This window comes from Clytia hemisphaerica, unplaced genomic scaffold (genome assembly GCF_902728285.1).
Source record: "Clytia hemisphaerica strain Z4C2 unplaced genomic scaffold, Clytia hemisphaerica genome assembly, whole genome shotgun sequence".
Lineage (NCBI taxonomy): Eukaryota > Metazoa > Cnidaria > Hydrozoa > Leptothecata > Clytiidae > Clytia > Clytia hemisphaerica.
The window spans coordinates 1,355,446-1,379,817 of record NW_027103721.1 but is presented as its reverse complement, the minus strand read 5'-3'; the positions used below and the strand labels follow the sequence as shown (position 1 = coordinate 1,379,817).

General features: G+C 35.1%; 2 protein-coding genes and 2 long non-coding RNA genes across 4 annotated transcripts; 2 read left to right on the top strand and 2 right to left on the bottom strand.

The window, feature by feature from the left end:
- Positions 1–593: 593 nt before the first annotated feature.
- On the top strand, positions 594–7,579 carry LOC136804385 (protein starmaker-like). Its single transcript, XM_067061099.1, has 2 exons — positions 594–701; positions 6,505–7,579. The coding sequence occupies exons 1-2, from the start codon at positions 595–597 to the stop codon at positions 7,577–7,579; spliced, it is 1,182 nt and encodes a 393-aa protein (XP_066917200.1). The 5' UTR covers position 594.
- Positions 3,291–5,621, top strand: LOC136804356 (uncharacterized). The gene is made up of 2 exons (XR_010846267.1): positions 3,291–3,478; positions 4,961–5,621. It is a non-coding gene; the product is annotated as an uncharacterized lncRNA (long non-coding RNA).
- A 92-nt stretch (positions 7,580–7,671) lies between the features above and the next one.
- LOC136804369 (uncharacterized) lies at positions 7,672–16,627 on the bottom strand. The gene is made up of 10 exons (XM_067061081.1): positions 16,505–16,627; positions 14,876–14,955; positions 14,145–14,322; positions 13,798–13,875; positions 13,417–13,440; positions 12,781–12,851; positions 12,344–12,392; positions 9,218–9,352; positions 8,468–8,523; positions 7,672–8,241 (listed from the first exon to the last, which is right to left on the bottom strand). Exons 2-10 carry the CDS (start codon positions 14,935–14,937, stop codon positions 8,127–8,129), a joined length of 768 nt encoding a protein of 255 aa, XP_066917182.1. The 5' UTR covers positions 14,938–14,955; positions 16,505–16,627; the 3' UTR covers positions 7,672–8,126.
- A 1,252-nt stretch (positions 16,628–17,879) lies between these two features.
- On the bottom strand, positions 17,880–19,590 carry LOC136804365 (uncharacterized). The gene is made up of 2 exons (XR_010846269.1): positions 18,778–19,590; positions 17,880–18,039 (listed from the first exon to the last, which is right to left on the bottom strand). It is a non-coding gene; the product is annotated as an uncharacterized lncRNA (long non-coding RNA).
- Positions 19,591–24,372: the final 4,782 nt, after the last annotated feature.

The following is a 24,372-nucleotide window of genomic DNA, read 5'->3' as shown; positions in this document are numbered from 1 at the left end:
CAATGATTTGCTACGAAAGGTACCATGATGAAGTTTCGCTGTAGAGGTGTTACCTAATTGTTCACGCCCTTATTTTCGCGAAAAACCGCAAAAACTAAAAAATGCTGACGTCAGCAAAACTTGTTTTTTAAATAACTCTAGTTTGGCTAAAGATAGAAGCATGAAATTTTGACTGAAGTTGCGTATCATTAAAAGGATCATTTTGCAAAAAAATGTTTTTGAAAATTTGCTGACATCAGCACTTTATTGCAAAATTTCGTATTTTGTTGATTTCTGCTGACGAAAGCAAAATTTCGAAAAGTTTTTTTTGCAAAATGATCCTTTTAATGATATTCAACGTTGGTTCAAATTTCGTGTTTCTACCATTAGCCAAACTGGAGATATTTAAAAAACAAGTTTTGCTGACGTCAGCACTTTTTGGTTTTTGCGGTTTTTCGCAAAAATAAGGGCGTAAACAATTAGGTAACACCCCTACAGCGAAACTTCATCATGGTACCCTTCGTAGCAAATCATTGGTTTACCCATTTTCTGCCGGCTAATGGCCTTATGGTAATTTTCAGGTTTTTGAGACATGCCATAACTTACCCAAGTTAGATGTTGGAAATGTACCGACCAAAAGTTCGCAAATATTCCCCAGTGAAAACTTCTGTCTTCACTATGGGAGAATACGACTTTTATTTCGCAACTCGAACACTTGAAATGTAAGATTTTAGTTTGATTTCTTTTATCTGATTGGCATCTGATTGTGGCTTCAAGTTTGTTTTAGATAACAATAAAAAAGTATTTTGTCAAGCTTTCGAAGTGGACTGTTAGTATTGGTATACACTTTCTACTATTTTTTGTAAGAAAAAGTAATTTTTTGTTGAGCCTCAGCTGTTCTTATTTTTTCAGCACTTTGTAAAAAAAACTAGAATTTAAACTACATAGGAAAGACAAGAAGTAGAGATGGAAGCTAATCTGAAATCTACTTTACATTGAGCCTTGATGAAACAATTTTACAAGAGAACAACGAGGCTTAAAATCGCTAAAAAATAAGACCAATTTAAGAACAATTGTTGTTTAATTTTTAAGAACTAATAAATAAAGGTAATATCACCGTCTATCAAGAGTTATTGATTTGATTCTTATAAAGTATATGCTTATAAGAAAAATAAATAAGCTCATATTGTGTGCCATCCCTTGTTTACTTTGTAAAAACTTATTACCGAAAGGTATATCACCGTCTATCAAGAGGTATTGATTTGATTCTTATAAAGTATATGCTTATAAGAAAAATAAATAAGCTCATTTTGTGTGCCATCGCTTGTTTACTTTGTAACAACTTATTACCTAAAGGTATATCACCGTCTATCAAGAGTTATTGATTTGATTCTTATAAAGTATATGCTTATAAGAAACATAAATGTACTCATATTGTGTGCCATCCCTTGTTTACTTTGTAAAAACTTATTACCTAAAGGTATATCACCGTCTATCAAGAGTTATTGATTTGATTCTTATAAAGTAAATGCTTATAAGAAAAATGAATAAGCTCATATTGTGCGCCATCCTTTATTTACTTTGTAAAAACTTATTACCTAAAGGTATATCATCGTCTATCAAGAGGTATTGATTTGATTCTTATAAAGTAAATGCTTATAAGAAAAATGAATAAGCTCATATTGTGCGCCATCCTTTATTTACTTTGTAAAAACTTATTACCTAAAGGTATATCATCGTCTATCAAGAGGTATTGATTCGATTCTTATAAAGTAAATGCTTATAAGAAAAATGAATATGCTCATATTGTGCGCCATCCTTTGTTTACTTTGTAAGAACGAATTACCGAAAGGTATATTACCCTCTATCAAGAGTTATTGATTTGATTCTTATAAAGTAAATGCTTATAAGAAAAATGAATAAGCTCATATTGTGCGCCATCCTTTATTTACTTTGTAAAAACTTATTACCTAAAGGTATATCATCGTCTATCAAGAGGTATTGATTTGATTCTTATAAAGTATATGCTTATAAGAAAAGTAAATGTGCTCATATTGTGTGCCATCCTTTATTTACTTTGTAAGAACTAATTACCGAAAGGTATATTACCGTCTATCAAGAGTTATTGATTTGATTCTTATAAAGTATATGCTTATAAGAAAAATGAATATGCTCATATTGTGCGCCATCCTTTGTTTACTTTGTAAGAACTAATTACCGAAAGGTATATTACCGTCTATCAAGAGTTATTGATTTGATTCTTATAAAGTAAATGCTTATAAGAAAAATGAATAAGCTCATATTGTGCGCCATCCTTTGTTTACTTTGTAAAAACTTATTACCTAACGGTATATCATCGTCTATCAAGAGTTATTGATTTGATTCTTATAAAGTAAATGCTTATAAGAAAAATGAATAAGCTCATATTGTGCGCCATCCTTTGTTTACTTTGTAAAAACTTATTATTTAAAGGTATATCATCGTCTATCAAGAGTTATTGATTTGATTCTTATAAAGTAAATGCTTATAAGAAAAATGAATAAGCTCATATTGTGCGCCATCCTTTATTTACTTTGTAAAAACTTATTACCGAAAGGTATATCACCGTCTATCAAGAGGTATTGATTTGATTCTTATAAAGTAGATGCTTATAATAAAAATGAATAAGCTCATATTGTGCGCCATCCTTTATTTACTTTGTAAAAACTTATTACCTAACGGTATATCATCGTCTATCAAGAGTTATTGATTTGATTCTTATAAAGTAAATGCTTATAAGAAAAATAAATATCCTCATATTGTGCGCCATCCTGTATATCACCGTCTGTCATGAGTTTTTGGTTTAATTCTTATAAAGTATATGCTTATAAGAAAATAAAGAAAAAATCACAACTGTGAAGCTAAAGACACAAAGGTATATGACGTAATCCAAAGAAAACCCGCGAAAATTGTCCGTGGTTATACGAGCGTGTAATTTGTAAATTAAATTTAGTGAGTTCGTCCACCGTATCGAGTACTTTCGTTTTCTAATTTTTTTTCCGATGACACCAACACCGCCGCCGCGAAAGGCTATCGTAATACTTTCGCTAGGCGAAATTAACAAAATTGAGTTGTCTTAGGCTTAGATAAGCTTTTTAAATATTTCCCTACTATAGGGGAATATTTGTTAAAACGGCCTTTTTCCGTCTTTTCTTCCATTTTCGATGTTAATGTTTTCTTTATTCGTGCTGCACATTATGACTAGGCTCTTCAGTCACGTGACTAAAAATCGTCGCGAAGCTTTAGCGGGGAAGAAAATAGTATCCTTTCTATCAAAATATGGCAGGGGTTTTTACCAGCTTTTCATAAAACAAATGATTGTGTGTAAAGCTCAGAAGACTGCCTGAGTTTCTCTCGTGTGTGCTGAATTTATATTTTCCATAAGGAGAAGAAGAAGGGTAGAGAAAGAAGCTGAAACACATGGAAATCCAATCCATTCCTATCTTGACTTGAGAAGAAGGTGAGCATAAATTTCTTTCTGATTTCCATCATGTATATATTGTCTAGATATTAATGGTCAAAACTTGGAAAAGCTTGCACTCTTCTCAGTGCCCCATTTGTAGCCTTGATGCCAGATGCTAAAAAGAAAACTAGATCATAATAGATGCTTTTACTCCCTGTTTACTGTACCTTTTTGTATGCTCCCCTCCCTTGTATCTTTTGTGTGCGCTCTCTGGGATCCTTTGGTACGTTAGGACCCTGTCGACGCACGGTACTATCTGTTGTATTTGTCCGGTGGCAAAAAGTATCCTTTCGCTACACCGGACAAAATAAGTCCGGTGTTCGTTAAGTCCGGTGCGTCGGCATGGTCCTGGTACGTTTTGTGTGGTCCTTTTTGTACTACCCATGGTCCTTTTTGAATGCTTTCAAGGTACCTTTTGTACGCTCTCCGTTGGTCCTTTTTGTGTGTTTCTGGGTACCTTTTTGTACGCTCCCCGTGTACCTTATTGTACGTTGTTCCAGTGTATCTTATTGTGCCGTTCCCCGTATACATTATTGTACGTTCCCCAGTACCTTATTGTATGTTCCCTGTGTATATACCTTATTGTAGGTTCCCTGTAGGTTCCCTGTGTACCTTATTGTGCGTTCCCCGTGAACCTTATTTTATGTTCCCGTCTACCTTATTGTATGTTACCAGCGTACCTTATTGTACGTTCCCCTTGTACCTTATTGTATGTTCCCCGTGAACCTTACTGTACGTTCCCAGTATACCTTATTGTATGTTCCCCGTGAACCTTACTGTACGTTCCCAGTATACCTTATTGTATGTTCCCCGTGAACCTTACCGCACGTTCCCAGTACCTTATTGTATGTTCCCCGTGAACCTTATTGTACATTCCCAGTGTACCTTATTGTATGTTCCCCGTGAACCTTACTGTACGTTCCCAGTATACCTTATTGTATGTTCCCCGTGAACCTTATTGTACGTTCCCAGTATACCTTATTGTATGTTCCCCGTGAACCTTACTGTACGTTCCCAGTATACCTTATTGTATGTTCCCCGTGAACCTTATTGTACGTTCCCAGTGTACCTTATTGTACGTTCCTCGTGTACCTTATTGTATGTTCCCCTTGTACCTTATTGTACGTTCCCCTTGTACCTTATTGTACGTTCCCCTTGTACCTTATTGTACGTTCCCCTTGTACCTTATTGTACGTTCCCTGTGAACCTTATTGTATGTTCCTCGTGAACCTTATTGTATGTTCCCAGTGTACCTTATTGTACGTACCCTGTGGTCCTTTTTGTACGTTCCCGTAAACTTCTTTAATGGCTCAGTTTATATGCATGGCAAACATAGCTCAAACCATCAAGCAGAGTCTCACCCTTTTAAAGCCTTTTTTTGGGAGATTTCAGCGAATGACCACACATTTGGCATTGATTACTGTAAAGAGATTATTTCCCATTATGAAATTTTGAATTTTTCTTTCCTTTCACATTCAGGTGCCAGGATTACAAATTCAACAAAGTTTGACGACCTCTAAATCTGACAATACAATGTAACTTGCTGGCAATGATGTAATGATAATGTTGCACACAATGAGAATATGAACAAAGATAAACATTCTTGCAATAATTGAACCAAGGAACTCTATTGTTCCAAGATGTGATTTAATGATCAATGATACCAATGTCATGGAGTTTAGTTTATCAAGACACAAATTTCACAAAAAAGTTTGCTGGAAAGTGTTGTAAATATTCAGCAATACTGTAACTAAATGTGACAATTTCAAGGTTGACAATTTGGTATATTATCACATGAATACTAATGTAACAGATGTTATGCACTGGAAATCTAAATCTGTAAAGAAGGAGATCCATTTTTAAGTAACTTTTTACTTGTGGATGGTATAATATGGTGGTTTAAAATATTGATGACAAGGAAGTTTTTCACTAATGTGTACAACATATTTCGATATCTCCCAAATTCATATTGCCATATTTCCATATTAGTCCCTTAGTAGACAGTCTCAAAATATTTTGGCACTTTCTTACTCAGATGAGTCTTAGAATAATATCAACTTGTAAATCTAAGATTTTATTTCCTTAATGAAGGTAAAAAACAATATTAGTTGAATAAAATACATTTTTCTTTGTGTCAAAATGGTTATCATTTGCATGCAATTTTTTAACAAGTTTTTAGACTTATATCATCTCTGAACATGTCTATGAAATAAAGACAATTTTTAGCAGGAATATGGTTAAATTTTGTTTTGCATCGGATATTGCTTAATATAAAGGCTTTTAAATAAATCTAAGTTACTAAGTTGGGGCTTTAGGATAATCTGTGGGGTTCGACTGCGACTACAATCTATGCTCTGAGCTATTGGAGGAAATATTTAACCACATCTTTGTGGCTCTTGTTTACTGATAATTTACTGAAAAATGAAGCCTTTCCTGATTTATCATGGATGATTTTTCTTAAATTTAATGTCTCGTTGTTGTTACAAAACTGTTCTGATAAAAAAGAGAGTATACTGTCGCCAAATTAGTTCAGGAGCTGTCTTATTTTTAGTTTTTTTCCTATTTTGACCTATGGAACTTCAAAACCAATTTTTTTTTGCCAAGCTGGCAAAACTAGGAGAAGTATTTTCGTTAGGACATTGAAGGGAGGAGGATCATTTTGGCTTAGAGACCCTTAGAAAGTCGATTGTGGCAAAAAGGTTTACTGATGGTTTACTGATAGTAACATTTGTTAGATTGTTAAACTAGATCTCTGAAATAGAGCCCGTCGACAATCTCTTCCAGGAGCAAATGCGTTTCGGAAGGTACCGTCTATTAAAAATAGCTTATAAGGTTTCTATGGCTCGATCGATATTTCAGTTTGAAATTTTGTTGAATCAGCGTTTGCGACCGGGTGTGGTGATTCCGAAATAGATATATTACTTGCTTGTTAATATGGGGGTTTCTTGAACAGGGACACACGACCACAGAATATCACAATAACCGATCGATACAAAAACCTTTTTGAATTTTTCACCTTTTAGAACTCCAGTAAATATGGACGAAGTACTGAAGTTCGAAGATGTCATAGAAATAGAAGTACCTCCGGAAAAACAAAAAGAACTTATCTTTGAAGACCAAAAGATTCATGGGGATGAAAGTGAAAGTCACCGATCAGATTCTTCATCTCTTGATGAGAGTTTCCAAGATTTGTCACGTCTTGACAAAGAGCAACAGTTAACAGCTGATAAAACATCAGTTTCTCGAGAAGGAAATTCTGATGGTAACAAACCAGAGATGATAAACATTCAAGAGCAAGAATCTGAGTCTTCAATAATCGAAGAAAAGGGGAACTATGACACGAAACATGAAATCCATACGAGACCAATAGATGGTAGCAGACCTATCGTAGAAGAACAGCGTAATACAGAAAAGCAACAAAATGTTGATGCAAAAACATCACAATCAGGTGTAGATTGTATTGATCGGGAAAATTCAGCAATCAATAACAGTGAAGACGTTTGTGAAAAAAACAGTGCATGTGATAATCCACCAGATTCAAACATTAGTGGTTGCAAAATGTCGCCACAATCTAATCAAGTTCTCGATGGAGACCGTATAAAAGCAGAAGATAGTGACGAAAAATCTCAGGAACAAAGTCCCGACAATCGAGATCAAACAGTTCCTTGTGACAAAGCTATTGAAAGAGAAAATGAAGAAAATAAATCAATTACAATTAAGAAAATAGCCGGGGATAGGCGAATTAACATCGAGATTGATGATGACAGTGATCATCAAGAACAGCAAACAACTGACTCAGATTCAAAAGAAGTCAGTGAAAAGGATTTGTTGGGGATTGTGAATAATACACAAGACTTACCATCAGAATCACCACAACAGCTTGCGTGTGCGGATGCAGAGGAGGTGACCAAGCTTCATCAAAATACGCAATCGATAAACAAGGTCAACGATGTAAATGTGTCAGGTGATGTTGAAACTAGAATTACTGAGTACTTTCATGAGAAAAATGATACCGAATTCGAAAGTGAATTGTCTTTGGAGAACCAGAAACCTAACGGTCTGACAGACCTGTTGTCAAAAAACCTCAAAACAAAATAAACACAAGAATTAACAAGATAACAAATGCAAAATAGATTTACTGTTCGAGTTAGGGAAACTCTATTTTAAGAAAAACTAAGATAGATAATTTACATTGGAGCTCTTTTGCCGAAATAATTGGGTGTAAGTCACTGAAGAAATTCATATCTCATATTTTATGTAATACAAAATAACTTTTATTGACAAAATTCATATCTAAAAATAAGGAATTTGATACAAAATTTATAATAAAACAATCCGAAAAGTCTAAAGTTATTAAACAGGATAAGCAGATAAAGAAAGAAATTTGACCTAAAGATTCCTTCCATTATCCTAAGTATTACAAAATATTCTAATAAACAAACGAATACGCTAAATCCCCAAGACAGTTTGAAATCTCTTTCATACCTCGCGCGAGCACCTCACGTTGAAACTTTGTTGTTCTCGAGTAGAAGCTCAAAATCAAAAAACCTCAAGTCTAAAAATTTTGAAAACAAAAGTATCAAGTAAGATCTGGAAATTTTGCTAAGCGATTTATAGAAGAAATCTTTGGACTGAATTTCGAATCTTACAATCTTGAATGTATACCACCGGTAACCATAATAGTCTCACCAGTGATATAAGAAGCTTCGTCAGATGATAAAAATACTGCTAACCCCGCCAACTCTGATGGCGTGCCAAATCTAAAGAATCAAATTGGTAGATTAAGAATGGTTAAAATATTCTCAAGTTTTAGTTGAAGATTAATGGGATTATTAACCAAGATTTTGTGAGCAAATTTATCAATTCTGCATTTTGACATGCATAAAGTGTTTGGATAAATATTTCCCTTTTCGGCCTAGGACAATAAGTGATCTTGGAGTATTTGTTGATAGGGAAAGCTATATTAACTTTTAAAATCAAGTATACCTTCCCAAAGGGATAGCTTTCGTCCATGTTTCACAAAATTCCTTGTTTGACGTTGCCTGTAACATGATGAAACGATTTTAACAAAGATAAGCTCCAGCTTAGAGGACCGTTAGAATAATGAAAAAATTTAAATAGAAAAGTTGAGCTGTTCCTGAGTCGATCAAAAATAACCCCTGAGGTGAGAAAAAAAAATTTTTTATCACCTTTGGAAAATGACCCTTAATATAGTCTAAAAAGCTATATGCTGAAACAAAATCCAATATTCATGATATGCACGACTGCAATGAGTTCACGAAATTATGCAGCTTTGCTGTTTTTTTTTTCCACCCAATACTTATTTTGTTTTCAAGTGACGTATTGGGTGGAAAATTTCTTAGAAGACTCTCCAGTGGTGCATATCATGAATATTACAATTTTAGATTTCGATCTAGTCCCTGTTGATTTAACTCCTTCATGAGATCCCCATTGGCAACGATTGTCATTGAGACTTGCACTGTCAGGCTAGTTGACGGTACTGCAGCTGTGCGTACTATATAGGGGAATGGTTGGCTTGGATAGACCTTTTCATAAATTACGTCACGAGCAACGCTTACCTCGCTTTCAAAATATTGCTATGGCGATCGATTCCCAAAGGAGTTCATAAGAAGTCAACTCTATTCAAAAAAGTAACACTTGAAGATTCGAGAGATTTAATCATCTTAGTAATGGTTTCAAAACGAGGTATGTATGCCTATACATTGGATGAATTACCGGTTCACTCATGTTCGTCTCAATAATACCAGGAGCAAAGCAATTGACACGAATGCCCATTGGTCCACATTCAGAAGCCAGAGCTTTCACCATACCCAACATGGCTGTCTTTGATATGGAATACGCACCCATCATCTAGAAAAAAATGCTGAGATATTTAAAAGTGTCAGCGCGAGTGTTTAAAACGATGTCATAAGGAAACAATGATAATAATTTCTCAAATTCTTTTTTCTCCAACTTTTTTCATTGTCAATTCTAGCTAAGTCATTCATTCATTCAATCGGTCTTTCCGTAAAAAACGATTATATTACCGGTAGGTACAAAGAATAAAAACATATAATAAAATATCTCCCGACGAAAGGAATTGAAGCATTATCAGCTTTGTCGATAACTATCGAAAAGAAGCAATTGAAAAAAGTTGTATAACTATCAACGATTTATGATAATGTTCCAATCCTTAGTGTTTTTTGCAATTTCTATTGCGTCGTCCCATTCAATATTTTATGTTTTAAGATCATTTTTGACAACACTGAGCCAAGTTGTAGTTGGTTTCCCTCGCGGTCTTTGGTACTTAGTGTTCGCATATTCGAGTGCTTTTCTCATAGGTGTTGAACTATTTGCTCGTAATACAGTTCCCAGCCACTTCAGTCTTCTACTTTTGAAACGTTTGCTCCACTTTACTTAGCCTGGGAATCCAAGCGTTAAACTTTGTCCACAGTCTAGTTTATGATATTTTTGCTGCTTGTTTAACGCTTGGCGCAGGTAACTCGCCTGCAGGGAGATTTTTCCCTGCAATGTAGGTTCCGCCTGATTGGCCAGCTTTCGACGTATTACTTGGCAGTACTTTCACGCGCATTTTGATAATTTCGATGCGCGCGCATAATTTATAGAAAAAGCTGACTCTGCAGAAAAAAAGGAAAACAAATGAAAATGAAAACATACATTCATTTCGAAACAGAATGGCTGTTGGCTGGGTGTCTAAATACATGTGGCTGATGTTTTGATATGGTTTTTAGTAGTTTTGAAAGTCTTTAGAGCTTGTGAAACAGTTTTTATGATAAGTTGGTTATGTGTGTTTGCCTGGGTTTCCAAAGTTCAGAAAGTCTGTCAACAAGGGTTCACACACAGACTGTTTATAATATTCTGTGTCAGACTTATCTACCTGCACCAAGCTCCATAATCTTAGAACTTTGTGAGGTATTTTTTGTTTTTTTCTAAGATTAGGAGCTTGGATTCCCAGGCTACACTTTACTGCGTTGGTCTTTTGATACACTTCGACATTCTTCACGATTTCTGGCCAGCTCACATTTAGCACGAAAGTTCGCAACAATCTTCTTTGGAATGCATCAATGGAATTTTCGGCTTGACAGGTTGTTGAACTCCACAGCTCGCAGTTATACAGGAATATCAGTTCGATGTAGGTCGTGAATGCTGACATTTTTGTGTGTGTAGTCAACTTTTTATGACAGAACAACGTTCGTAATTTGTTGGCAGCTGAAATCGATATTCCTTTTCTTCTTTTAATGTCTTCTGATGTATCACGCATACTGCCGAGATATTTGCACTTTTTCTATTCGTTGTTATTTCTTGTGATGGTAAATTGTTCCGTTTTGTCCTGATTTATTACTAGATCTCGTTTTTCTAGTTCTGTTGGAACGGTCTGCTTAAACTTTTGCAGTGCGCGGTAGTCTGAAGTTACTTTCCCGACATCGTCAGCATACTCCATTTCAATATCGATTTGTTCTTTTTCTGTGACAATGGCGTAATTGTGGTCTGTTAGATGGTCAGCAGGAATGGATGGTACATTAGGAAGTGCATCAGGATGGTTGCGTATTTGGTGGTTTTTCACCGGGTGTAGTGCTTTTGCTAGGTAGTACGTAAATTCGTTAGCACTTACAGTCTCCTTGTGGTGCTCCGGTGTCAGTTGCGAACTCAGAGCTTAGAGTTTGATTGCATTTGACACTGAGCGATACATTAAGGAGGACTGCGATAATGTGGAGTTCGTCTGGTGAGATGGTAGATTGCAAGTCATATGCAGCAGTTTGTTTCTATTAAGACTGTCGAACGCTTTGCTCATATCAAGAAGTATTAAGTGAACGGCTTCACATAGTCCGTTCAGTTACGAGTTTTGCCGCGAAGACGTGCTCGGTTGTGGATCTGTTTGCTCGGTATGCTGCTTGAGAGAGTGGTTTTTCTGCGTCAAGTCGGTAGTTAATGCAAGCTGCAAGGATTTTTTGTAGTGATGAAAGTAGAACGATTGGTAGTAAGTTTGATGGTGGTCCTTTTGCTTTGTTGGGTTTTTGCAGGGGCTTAAGGATACCGTACGTGATCTCTTTCGGTATGTTCCCTGCTTCGGCTATGTTGTTATAGATGTTGGCTATCTGTTGGTGGATAGTTTCGGGAGCAAATTTTATCAGTTCAATTGGTATTTCATCACATCCTGGGCTTTTTGTTTCGTTTCATTTTCTTAACAGCTTTGTTGATTTCGACTGATGTGAACGGTGCTAGCATAGGTGCTAGTGGTACGATTGTTGGTTGTTCTTGATTTTTGAAGAAGCCAAGTCATCAAGATTTAAAAATTTCCTCGAAAATCCTTCGCTAAAGTTTCTTCCCTGAAAGAAATCCTTTCTAGCGGTACGATTTTTTAAAATCTTATTGAATTAGTAACACTTGCTGGCTCTAGGGATTAAATCACTTTGGTAATGGTTTCAATAAGAGACAGTCACTGCACTTCAAAATAACTTATGAAAAGTTTTAATAGCTCCAAATAGAGTCATGGCTCTCAGAAGTGATTAGGCCTCACTGACGAGAGTCATTGCTTTTATGTCCAACCATGCCCAGTAATGGGCGGTTGTAGAGTTATTAATTATTACCGTCGTTTTGCATAAGATTCTACTCCTTCCCGCACTAAGATTCCATTCACTTTACCGGGAAATTTCCGCTATTTTCCCCGGGGTATCCGGTATTGTGTTGACTTAGGAAACTGTATAACATTCCGAATCTTAATTTTTAACTACCAGGAGTCCTGGTCTTTTTCCGTTGGAAAGGTGACAATGGAACTTTAGTGCGGGAAGTGGATTCTTATTAAAAACAACGGTATTATAGAGTAAAAAATAGAAAAGTTACCGGAAGAGGGTTGTAAGCTGTCATTGAACCATTGAACAACACTGATCCCCTGGAAAGAAAAGGTGCCAAATTTTTAGTCCTATGATAATAACCGATATTCTTTTGGCAACTGTGACCGGTTGATTGTCCCAAAGGGACAGTTTTTCCAGGACAAGATCATGTAGTAAGTAAAAGTAATATCATCTTATCGAAACAGCTGTTTTTGGATACCATTTTTATGAAGGGAGCAATGATTTTTCCTTTTCAAAGATTATAGGAACAAACTTTGAGAAGAAGCCATAATTTAGCCATAATAAAGTCGTAATTAAACATCACAGCTAAAAGCGTCAGATTTTGCATGAAAACGAACCGAATTTACTTTTATTATTTCCTTTAAAATCTAAAAGTCCAGAATTTGGCTCTGTGGACTGCAAAAATTACACAAAAATATATTTTACTTGGTTTCCTTTAGGTAAGGTAATGCTTCTTTTACAAATTGAAATCCTGCTTGAAGATTGGTGGCAAAGATCTGGAAAATACAAAACAAGAAAATAGTTTATAGTTCATGATTTCATGGTGCCAATGAATCATGGGTAATCATGACCAATTGCGCACACATAACGGCTGCTCGTTGGTTAGACACAAAAACCTCAACCATTTCAGACCAACAAATCACCTACCCCAGCTGGCACACAACGTTGTTTCAACGTTTATCTAAGGTTATATGGACGTTGCGCATGTTAGAAAAACGTTGAAAAAACGTTGTGTGCCAGCTGGGACGATTACTTTCAACCGTGGAAGTACCTATTATTCGCAATATTCATGATGAAATGTTCCAAAGAAACATTCTGGTTTTTTAAATCTGCCACTTCTAGTATAAACTGGGTACCATTTCCGTAGAAGTATTACGTCATGAATATATGAATATCATGAATTGAATAATAGGAGTAGATAACAGAAAAGAGAACGGGCGAGTTACTAAAACGATTCGGAACGACAGAGAAACGGACGAATAAAACGATTATAATAAACTGTTCAAAGATTTAAGAGTCAAATTTGACAGAATGGTAAATTTGAAAAAAAGAATGTAATACCTCATTCCATTCATCAGGAGTTGTCTAGAAAAAGGGAAAATGAAAGTGTAAATAACCTATTAAGAGAAATTTCAGCAATTTATTTCTTTTATTTGGCGAATATGGTAAATTAACTCAAAAATTCGCCAAATTAGCCTCAATTTCTCCCCTCCCCAAATTCAAATCTTTTGTTCTTTTTTTCCACAGTATAAAGTGCTAAAAGACCAGATTTTTAAATAATTCTCAAAAATCATCTTTCTCGGCCCGCATAAATATCCCCTAATGCGATTCTCGGGATGTACTTTTTCAAGACTTTGGGGTTTTCAGGGCTCAGTTATAAATGATACTTTTAGTAGCATAACATTTTAGTTTCTTAGATAGATTTAAAAAAAGGTTTATTACCTCTAGAAAGGGTTTCATTCCAACACTCGTCCCAGCGTTGTTAATCAAAATATCCAATTGGCCATATTTTTTCAATGTCTATGAGAAATAAATAACAATAAGTAAAAATTTCAATAAACGACCTAATTGCCGGGGGGGTTGTTGGAAATTGTAATCACGAAAACCCCAAAATAAGGTAAATATAGGCTAAAATAAGGATATTTAGAGCAGAATAGGGGACATTCTCTTTAAAAGCTGAAAAAATTCTTTAAATTTTACAAGTGGGGGGGGGGGGTTATTTGGAACCTAAGAGTAGTTGGATAGTAAAAGGATATTTTTAATGCAAATAACAATAAAAATCTTCATACCAAATCCAAAAGCTTCTGACGATCCTCTGCTATTGCGACATGGCAAACACAACCAGAAACTTCCAAACCTTTTGATCTTAATTGTTGAAGTGTATTTTCTACATTTGTCTCTTTACGACTACTAATAACAACTTTTGCACCATTTTCTGCTAACCCTTCTGCGATTGCATAACCAATTCTGTGGAAAAAGATGAAGATGAAGAAAGTCGATCATTAAAATATCAATTTGAATGACTCATACTTCACATTTCTGGAAAGTTGTCAAAAATAACCAATGGTCGACCCAGTCAGATACACACCTTGAAAATTAGTAAATTTGGGACATTGTTAGATATCTTCTGAGCCTAAAAAAGGGACACTGATCAGCGGCACGTCCCATACAAAATGTTGCCTGAGTGCCTTCCTCGGCTTCACATTCTACTCATGTATTTTCACCTCAGTCTAGATGAAGCCCTCCTCCCAGCGGACCTTCAATTCACGCAATCACGCAAATTTGTTTCCCAATTTCACGCATTCACGCAATCTTTTGTCGCAATTCACGCAATTTTCGTTCACGTAAAGCTTTCCAATTCACGCATTCACACAAGTGAAAAAGCCCATTAACGCATTCAAGCAAACCGCTGGGCCCCCTAGATGACCTGCGTCCCGAGCAAATGGGAACTTTGTCTCAAAATAAAGATCTATTTTTCTTTTTTTGGACTTAAATCAGAAACCAAAAAGTAAAAGCATACCCAGCCGTAGAGGCGGTAACGATTGCAACTTTCCCATCTAAACGTTTTGAAATAACTGGCATCTTTAACGACAATTAAATCTTAAAAAAAGAAAATATTAAAGGTTTCATTTTTACATAAGTGCTCTCGTTTCATATCAGACACATATTACATATCAATACAGTGTCTACCTATTGTTATATTATGCTTATATAAGCAAAAAATGGTTTTCCTTTCCTCTTTCTGACCAATCTGGCTCCACATCCGTGTCAATCTGATGTGAAAAAGCTTGTGAATTACATATAATTGATGAGTGAGCAAACGATATCACTCTCATTCAAAAACAAAACCTTTAATAAATATACACCAGAATTTGTGTTTGCAATAAATTCTCCTCATCAATAGAGCATAAAAATGAATAGGAACAAACTACAAATTTTAAAAGGTTGAATTTAAGATCTCAAAACGTGTCGAATGACATGTTCCCCAGTTCCAGTTCATATTTCACTGTTTGATTTATTGAATGATGCCTTTGATAGGGGGGTTTGTAGGGGTTCGAAATACCGTTTTCCCGTCAAAACTTTTGCTGAAGCCCGAAATCCCGAAAATTGAAAAAAATAATAACACCGTCACAATGGTTTGTACAGGTTCACATACCGGCAAAATGATAAAAAATAAGGCCAGCCAAATACCGTCACCGTCTGATTTTAAAATACCGTTTTCCCGTCTTTTTTTTCGTCAAAGCCCGTAATACCGTACTAAAAGGGGCCAATCCCGTCACACCGTAAAAGTACAACCCCCCTTTGATACAGTTTAGTAAGAATCTCTCTAATCTCCAAGGGACAAAAACTTTTCTTGTGAAAGATTCAAGTTATACAAGTTCGAATCCGAAAGAGATTTAATTGTGTTACAAGACAGTTTACCCATAACAATAGTAAAAGAAGCCCCTGGAAAAAAATCATATTTTATAAGAGATGTAATTTCAACCCTTTAAATATAATCGAATCATGAAATACAATATAAAAAAGATGACGTAATATGATGCAAGAATTTGTTTATTTGTTTCGTATGGTTTTAGGTTTCTGTTGAGCGTACTTTAATGGGATTAATTTTCGCAGATTTTGCGGATTTGGGTGTCATTCGCGAAATTAAGTCCCAATGGAATTTGGAAAAGCCTTATCCTCGAAATATTTCTAAACAGAACTATACAAAAAAGTCAAATAAATACTTTTTAAATGTAGTTTACTGGTATGGCGTCAAAGAGGCGCTAATAATGCGTATTTCAACAACCAACATGAATGTTTTGAAAGTAAATCGTGAAAAACATTGTCGCCCAATATAGTGCTATCCGCGAGATCTCGCGAAATCTCAAAATTTTGCGGATGAGCTCAACCACGAAATTTAATCCCCGTGAAAATTAATCCCATCAAAGTAAATTATTGCTCTAAGCAATCTCAACTAGCTTAAAAGAGAGGCATTGGAAGGTTAAAGTTAGCGCGAATAAGATCACAAAAAAGTGCAGAAAACATAACATTTCATGTCGCAGAGAGTTTTAGTCGAAAATCTTAGTCTAAGAAATGTCAAACAGCTTATAAAGGAGGCCTTAAAGAGGTCAAAGGTAGCCAGAAAAGGGTCACAAAAACTACATACCCCTTCACATTCTATTGGGAAAACTTTGAACTTTTTTGTCCTTGTGTTTCAATTCAGATGGAATGAACCATGATTTTTTGCCGTTGTTTATATTTTCTTTTCTTTTATCTCGTTCGAGATGTTCTGTAAGTAAGACAAGTAGCCTGGCGGCATTACGGCCCAGCATAAGACGTCTTTCATTGTATCGAATGTACAATATTAATCTGACACCAAGTGGCCTATTCCCGTGACGCTTCAAGGCCTCTCGAACATAGTTTTTCATATTTATATTGTTAAAATGTATATTTCTGGTACGCAGCCTCCCTTCTATAGAGGTTTTGTAGATGGCACTGAATAATCTGTAGTATTTCAGATATTGTTTATTAATAGAAATAACAGCACATGGGTCAATTTCCGTGTTTTCAGGTGTTTCCAATAGGTACGTTTTTTATAAGAATGTAAGGCAATGTTTATTGTAATAGAGCTATAGGAGTTTTTTTTTAAGAAATAATTTTATTTTGTAGAACCATTACTTGTAATTATTCCATCGTATGTATTAGTAATGCTTTTTTTATCTCCTTGAAAAAAATAACGTTCTACAAAAATTAAATGCTCTGTTCCTCGGTTAAGTTTGCTACCTGAAAACATCCTCGCTTAAAAGCCTTTTTATAAAAAATGATTTTAGCATGCACATTCTTCTACCTGGTTCGGAGCTAAAACGCACCTTCATTTCAGATTACAGAGATTATTTCGACTTTTTGAAAAACACTAGTATATAACACTATAATAACACTACTTATACCTTAAAGGAAGAAATTTTGGAGGGAATTTAATTTGGCGGATGGCAAAAAAAGTTTTTTCAGAGGGAATTTAATTTGGCGGATGGACGAAAAAACTAAATTTGGCAGGAATTTAATTTAGCGGATGGACGAAAAAACTAAATTTGGCGGGAATTTAATTTAGCGGTCGCTTAAAAATTTAACCTTAAGATGGCGTCAAAACAGCGAAAAAATAGCAAAAACACCTTAAAAGAGATCATATTTTCAAAATGTTTAATTTGGCGGGAATTTAATTTGGCGGATTTCAGTCAAATCCGCCAAATCCGCCAAATTTTCTTTCCGCCAAAATTTCTTCCTTTAAGGTATTCGAAAAAAAAACCCTGATCTACTTTCTTTTACTTTAGAAAGATTCTACTAAAAAAGGGAAGGGTTTAAGAAGTCTAGAAAGCCCTTTACTGGGAAGTAACAAGGCAACCTTAAAACCTCGATATATTGAACGAAGGTCAAATTGCCTAGTTCCATTAAAGTTGCCGATCGATAAGCTTCGATCGATATCATGATTTTTCGCCTAAAGATTACTTTGCGAAGGGAAGAACAAAAAAAATGACACAGGAAACTCCCAGGAAACTTCAATGTATATTTTAAAACGGTATTGTTAACCGAGTAAGCTGATTGAGTTTAGTAAGTTTAGTAAGCTAAGTTTAGTAAGATTTGGCTGTTTGGCTGTGTAGTATGGTATACACTCCACCGACAGATCGGTGGTTTCGGCGTTGATTCCTAAAACGAAAAAGAAAATATGAAACGTCAATTTCTTATTGAATTGCTATTCTCTCCTAAAAAGGGGGAGTTATTATCTTCGAGTTAAGAAAATTGAGTTGTGTAACTCGATGACTTATTTTAAACACTAACTTATCAAGTTATGTACTCGGTGACTTTATTTCATTAGGAATGTTAAATAACTCGATACCTTATTTTATAAACAGATTCATTTAGTTAGGAAATAGTCATAACTCGAAGCATGGCGTCATGCTTCATAATTCGAAGACTAACTCGATATTTTATAACTCGATAAGATTATAAGCCCCTAAAAAGGCAGGGGAATAATTTTTCAGTGACTTCTTAATACTGCTAATGAGCCTATTTTTTCTATTCATGTCCTTGTCTTTTGTGAGAGAGAGAGAGCGAGATAGGAGGGGTGTAAATTTTTCATCACAAAGTTAATTTTATAATGGAGCCCCCCATCCACATTTAATCAAAATTCGAAAAAGAAAACAAAAATTTCAAATTATTTTAAGCAGCCCTAAAATGCAATTTTAAGTTTTAATTATTACAGTAAATAAAAAGAAAGACCCCGTCCATTTTTTGTTTTTGATCAGAGGGAAGAAATTTTTGTGGTTTTGGGTGTCTGTCAACCACACGAAATTGAATACCACAAAAATTTCTTCCATTTAAAATGTACTCGACTTCCCCTTCAATTAAATACAACTTGCAGTTAATAAAACATAGTCAACTCACCTGTAAAGGATTGGAATCAAGATAGGATTTCTTTCTTGTCAGTAATTATTCGAGTGAGCACTAGAAAAAATGGAATATATTTTATAAGATTATGTTTCAGTAGAAAAATTTAATGCGTTTTGTTTAAACGAATTGATGACAGTAGAATATGAGTAAAAACATGTGTTTTTCATTTTTCTTTATGTCCTAATAAGCGTGGCTTTATTTTTCTTGATTTTCTAATAAGCACCGCTTTGCATCGGATTCTAGGTGTGGCGCTTATTTTGAAAAAAAATCTATAGGTGCAGCGCTTAGGGAGCGCTTAAAAGAGGGTCATTCTGGTATTTTTTAATACATATTACTACATCCATTGTTTTAAACCAGAAATAGATTAAACATTATATGCCATCTAGTCTCAGACTGTGTCATTTTAATCACACACTAAAGTAAGACAAACTATTTTCAGAGCAAACGTAAAAATTGTTATCTTTTTCTTTGAGCATTGCTGACTGGTAGTAAAAGCATACTGAAGTTTTCAAAAATTCCATGCAATAGAAGTTGAGAAAAAGGCCAAAAAGGCCAAAAACCACTCTTCCCTAAGGAAAAGCAAGTAAAATGGGTTTGTTTACCTCCCTTTTAAAAAGCGATGGAGTGCAAAGACTGCGCAGAAAAAAAATCCAGAAAACTGGAATCACGGGAAAGGTGTGGAGGGGTCCGACTGACATTGCTACGTTCTCCAAGCAACAACATTAAAAGGGAGCTGCACAGTCTATTTAATAGACACTATTATTTGTTAGCCATTCCAAATATATTGTTTCGGTGTATGGCGGCAATCGAAAAATATGTTCCGTTCGCGTCAAAACCACAGCCATTACTTTTTTTACGAGCGCACAAGAGTGTCATTTTGTTATTGTTTTATTTTCATGATTACATACAGAGTGAAACGAAGGACTGGTTTCTGTAAGCTCTCAAACTTGCTTACATAGTAAGGGGGCCGTCCATATAGTACGTACGCAAAGATTTTCCAAAAATTTGATACCCCCTCCTCCCTTGTACGTACGCAGAGAACAATAGAAATGATGTCATTTAAACAATAGATGTACGCTTTTGCTAAACCCCCTCTCCCCCTTCACTGCGTACGTACTATATGGATGGCCCCAAGCAGAGTGCCTGCGGGCGAAAGATTTGTATGGATGTGAAATTTATATATGAGTTTACCGTCAGCCGCCCGCATCTCTAAAAAGCACCCGCATGAAAATTTCATTTATTTTCAAAATTCATAAATTTTTCATTATTTCCATATTTCTTTACAACTACAACCTCTATCTTTGTTAAAATCGTCTCTACGCATGTTTACACGGGATTTATTACAGATTTATTACAGAAAATGCTGCCGCCCTCAATCCTACAACTGCAGTGGGCGTCCCGCCCAAATATCTGCCAAACCGCCCTGACCGCCATTTTAGTTTTTTGCAAAATCTAGCGCCACTGTAGTAATCGATCTTTATTTTTCGTTCGCAAAAGATGCGAAGGGTTGAAGCGAAGCAAATTTTTTTATTTTGAGAGAGCATGATTGGCAGAAATGGTGGATAAGGTGCTGTTGGGAAAATAATGAATAATGAATAATGAAATCATGCCGCATCTATTTTTGGGTAACTTCACGACGGTAAACTCATATGTAAATTTCATCGGCCTATTCCAGTTTATTTGGCAATTTGGGTGTGCACGGTTTCAATTTCAATTTGAAGCCGCCATTTCTTTATTAATCATTTGCGACCAGCGAGGTCTTGAAGATGGTGGTGTGATTGTTGTAACTGGACCGTAAATGATGTAGAGGATGACGGTAGTAAATTAGGTGATTTCAAAGTTTAGTTTTTAGTATTTATTCGCTTGCTCAATGAAAAATTGCAACAATTTTCCTACTTGTCAGACTTGGAATCTTTGTCTGCCAATTTCTTGGTCGGTCGGCTGACACAAACAGAACATATTTTTGATAGTCGCCTATATTAAAAAAATGTCTCAATGATTTAATTAATTACCTTTTGAGAGAAATGTATCTATATGATGATAGCCAGGGAGCAGATTCGCGATTGAGCAAGAAACTACAGTCAGCACCAAATGATATGGGTGTTTGTATTTGCACTATTTGTAATAAATACCCACAGGATCAGCAGGAAAAACTACTTTCAGCATCAATAATGATATGGATAGTTACAACTGGTAAAAAGACGTGTGTCTGAAGCAGTCAAACGTCAAGGTCACCAAACAAGACAGAATCCATTAGTTCCATAAAGTTTGAGCAGAATTAGATCACACTTACTAAAGATTAACATTCTGTTATCGCTGAATAAATTCTTTTAGTGAGTTAAACCATTGATTGGTTGAAAAGTATATCACATGACTTTCCGCGGCAAAGAATTGATGATTAGCCTGTAATCTTTGTTTTCCTCAAATAATGAAACGAGCTCCGTCTACCATGCGAGTTACTTACAGCGGGCACAGTGCAAATGAAAGGCCCTTACGCTAACCGCGCTGGGCCAATAATAATGTACCGGGTGCGCCACAAAAAAGTTTCTCTCTTTAAAGTGAACTTTCCTGAGATCTAAAGTTTTTGAAAGAACGAATCCTTTTTCATCGTAAAGAAGAAAGATTAACTTAGATTTTGATGGGTCATTTATTAAATTTGGTTTATTAGATCAAAAGTTATGCTCGATTGAATAAAAAAGTTACTTTAAAAAAGTGCTCGAAAACGTTGAAAATCAGCCTATCAAATTAAACAGAAGCACGATCACATGATACATCAGTATTGTTGTTTTAGTCATTAAAAATTATAATTAGCTGTTAAAGTGACCTTTTGTAGAAAAGTAGAATTTCAACTTAAGGTAGAAAATTCTTCAGAAAATGCCAAGAATTCTGGCAAAATTAATCAAAATGCATGAAATATGGGTTTCGAGATAAATCCAGCCTTACATTGACTTTATCCAGTCTAGAACCAAAAATCTAGCGATAAACTCGGTAAAAACAAATGAAAATAATTTTCATAAAGATTATAAACCCTTTTTAGGCTTAAGTTTCAAAATTTATGCGTATAATTGCTAAGAAATGCTCTTATTCGTTCAAAGGCTATCGCAACTGCCAAATTTTAAAATAAAAATTTGATAGGTTGATTTTCAACGTTTTCGAGCACTTTCCGAAAGTAACTTTTTTATTCAATCGAGCATAACTTTTGGTCTAATAAACCAAATTCAATAAATGACCTATCAAAATTTAAGTTCATCATTCTTCTTTCCAATGAAAAAGGAATGGTTCTTTTAAAATTTTCAGACTTCGAGAAAATTAACTTTAAAGAGAGAAACTTTTTTGTGGCGCACCCGGTAGGAATATTGAAATTACGATACAAGAGTGTGGGTGATATGCCAGACATTGTGGTGTGAGGTGTCACTCATCCCGTTATACGCCTGCGATGAGCTATATGCTCTCCCGCGTAGTTCGAGTGTCACCATTATGCATCATTGTATCTGTGTCTCGCGTGCACAGAACCAGCAGTGCCTGGACAGCGCTAAACGTTCCAACTTAAAAAAGGAGGAATTCCTACCTCGTATAGAGTAGAACCCATTTCCCAGTGGGGAGGGCTCATATCATATTAAAATTATACACGTTTCTTGTAAGAGCAAATTATAAGAGCATAAGGTTTCGATGGCCTAAATATTAAGAACAAGTTAAGAACATTTCATGGACTCTAGAACAACCGATTTCTTAGGAAAAATTGACAAAACACTCACAAAATAGTGAAAATAAAGAATCTAAGTACATTTTTACTTTTTAGGTTTAAAACTAAAAACATTGAGAACATCTGGAGGCTTCAAAAATTTGTTCTTATAATGCAATAATGCAATAATGTTCTTATTGTAATGTTCTTATTGTGAAAATGTTTATGTATAATATGCCTGTGAGAAAAATTGTCGATATTGTATACAGTATGTTAGAAAAAAATTTCCTATAAATAAAAAATTATAGAATCGTTTACTATTGGCACCTCCAAATAAACGGGCCCCCCCCACATTGTTAATTTTTCGAAAATTTTCCAACCCCCCGGACCTTATTTGGACCACCCCGCCGTTTATTAATTTTTAAGAATATTTTCAGTTATCAAGAAGAAGTCGCCTTATTTTGCTCCAGCAAAGCCTGATTTAGCCTATATATTTACCTTATTTTTGGGTTTTCAGAAGTACAATCTCCACCCCCCCCGTTTATTAAAATCACGAAAATTTTCCAACCCCCCCTCCCCCGTTTATTTGAAACCTAAGAGTAAATAAAATATTATAGAATCGTTTAACTTATTGAGAATGGAATTATTACAAGATGGAGGTTTGATTAAATTTTGTCCGAATGGGACATATTTTTGAAGTAATTATATGGTTGATTACATTTAGCTTAGATTTGTAAAGGACGAGCGGGACGATAAATCCGTAATAGCCCCGCTTTTTTGTAATCGCCCTGATGTAAACAAAAATTTCTATTGGTTGAAAGAAAAGTATCGTACGATATTTTGATTGGTTAACAAAATATCGTACAAAATCTTTAAGCCGATCAAAATAAGAGTGTCAGTCGAAAGTTTTTTTATAGTTTCGAATGTTTTTATAAGTTTCGAAAAGAATAGCGATCGAGTGTTCTTCAATTCTTTTTTTGACCCTATAATTAACGCGGAATAACATGGTATTTTCGGGCTATTTTGAAATGTTTTCAATGAACCTCGGGGTTATTAATCCCAAATCACCCTCTAAACCATGTTATTACTAGTACAAACATTCAAATTATCAGTAATCAATGTCATGAAAATTAGGGTGGATGAGAAAGATTTCCTTTGTGTAAATTATGTTACAGTTTTTTCCCCGGACACAGATTGTATATATTCAAATTCTTGAAATTAATTCTGAAAAGATCAAAAAAATTCTGCGAACTTCATATTGTTGATGTGATTCCCTGCAGTGTTTTTTTTTGTAAAAAAACTCTTAAAAATCAACTTGCCGGAAAGAGAATGGTTATATTTTCCGAAGTACTGAAATCTCACACCTACCCACTAATAGGGAAACATATCTTTTTCCTAAATCGGATTCTATAAAATAACAATAAAATATAAAAAAAACCTATTAAACGCCTCTAAAATTTTGTATTTTTAATGAATTTACTCTCGGGTACCTAATAGCCGGGGAGGGGGGATGACCGCTAATTAATCTTTCGAAAATTTTCCACCCAGGACATTCTTATTCCAACCCCCCCGTTTATTGATTTTTAGGAAAATTTTTTCTGAAAGTTACCTCTTTTGCCCTAATTCTGCTGTATTAGCCTCATTTTCGAACATTTTCCATCCAGGACATTTTTATTCCAACCTAATAAAAAAATCTAAAAATTTAATAAGCGGGGTTATTAAATTTTTAGATTTTTTCCAACCCCCCTGCTTATTCCAAACCCCCCGGCTATTAGGTACCCGAGAGTAAAAGATAAAAAATTTCCAAAATTGAATTTAAATTATTACATACTGACGGAATTTTGTATACCACTATGGAATCCGACCATATCTCCCCCTGGAACAAAAATAGACCATAGACAATCTAT

Bases quoted from the DNA above. Each gene is read 5' to 3' on its own strand.
- LOC136804385 (XM_067061099.1), top strand. From the start codon at position 595: ATGTTGGAAATGTACCGACCAAAAGTTCGCAAATATTCCCCAGTGAAA. The intron at 702-6,504 runs GTAAGATTTTAG...TTCACCTTTTAG, and splicing joins GCAACTCGAACACTTGAAAT to AACTCCAGTAAATATGGACG.
- LOC136804369 (XM_067061081.1), bottom strand. From the start codon at position 14,937: ATGCCAGTTATTTCAAAACGTTTAGATGGGAAAGTTGCAATCGTTACC. The intron at 14,323-14,875 runs GTATGCTTTTAC...CTTTTTCCACAG, and splicing joins GTTACCGCCTCTACGGCTGG to AATTGGTTATGCAATCGCAG. The intron at 12,393-12,780 runs GTAAAATATATT...TTTTCTTTCCAG, and splicing joins CCTTACCTAAAGGAAACCAA to GGGATCAGTGTTGTTCAATG.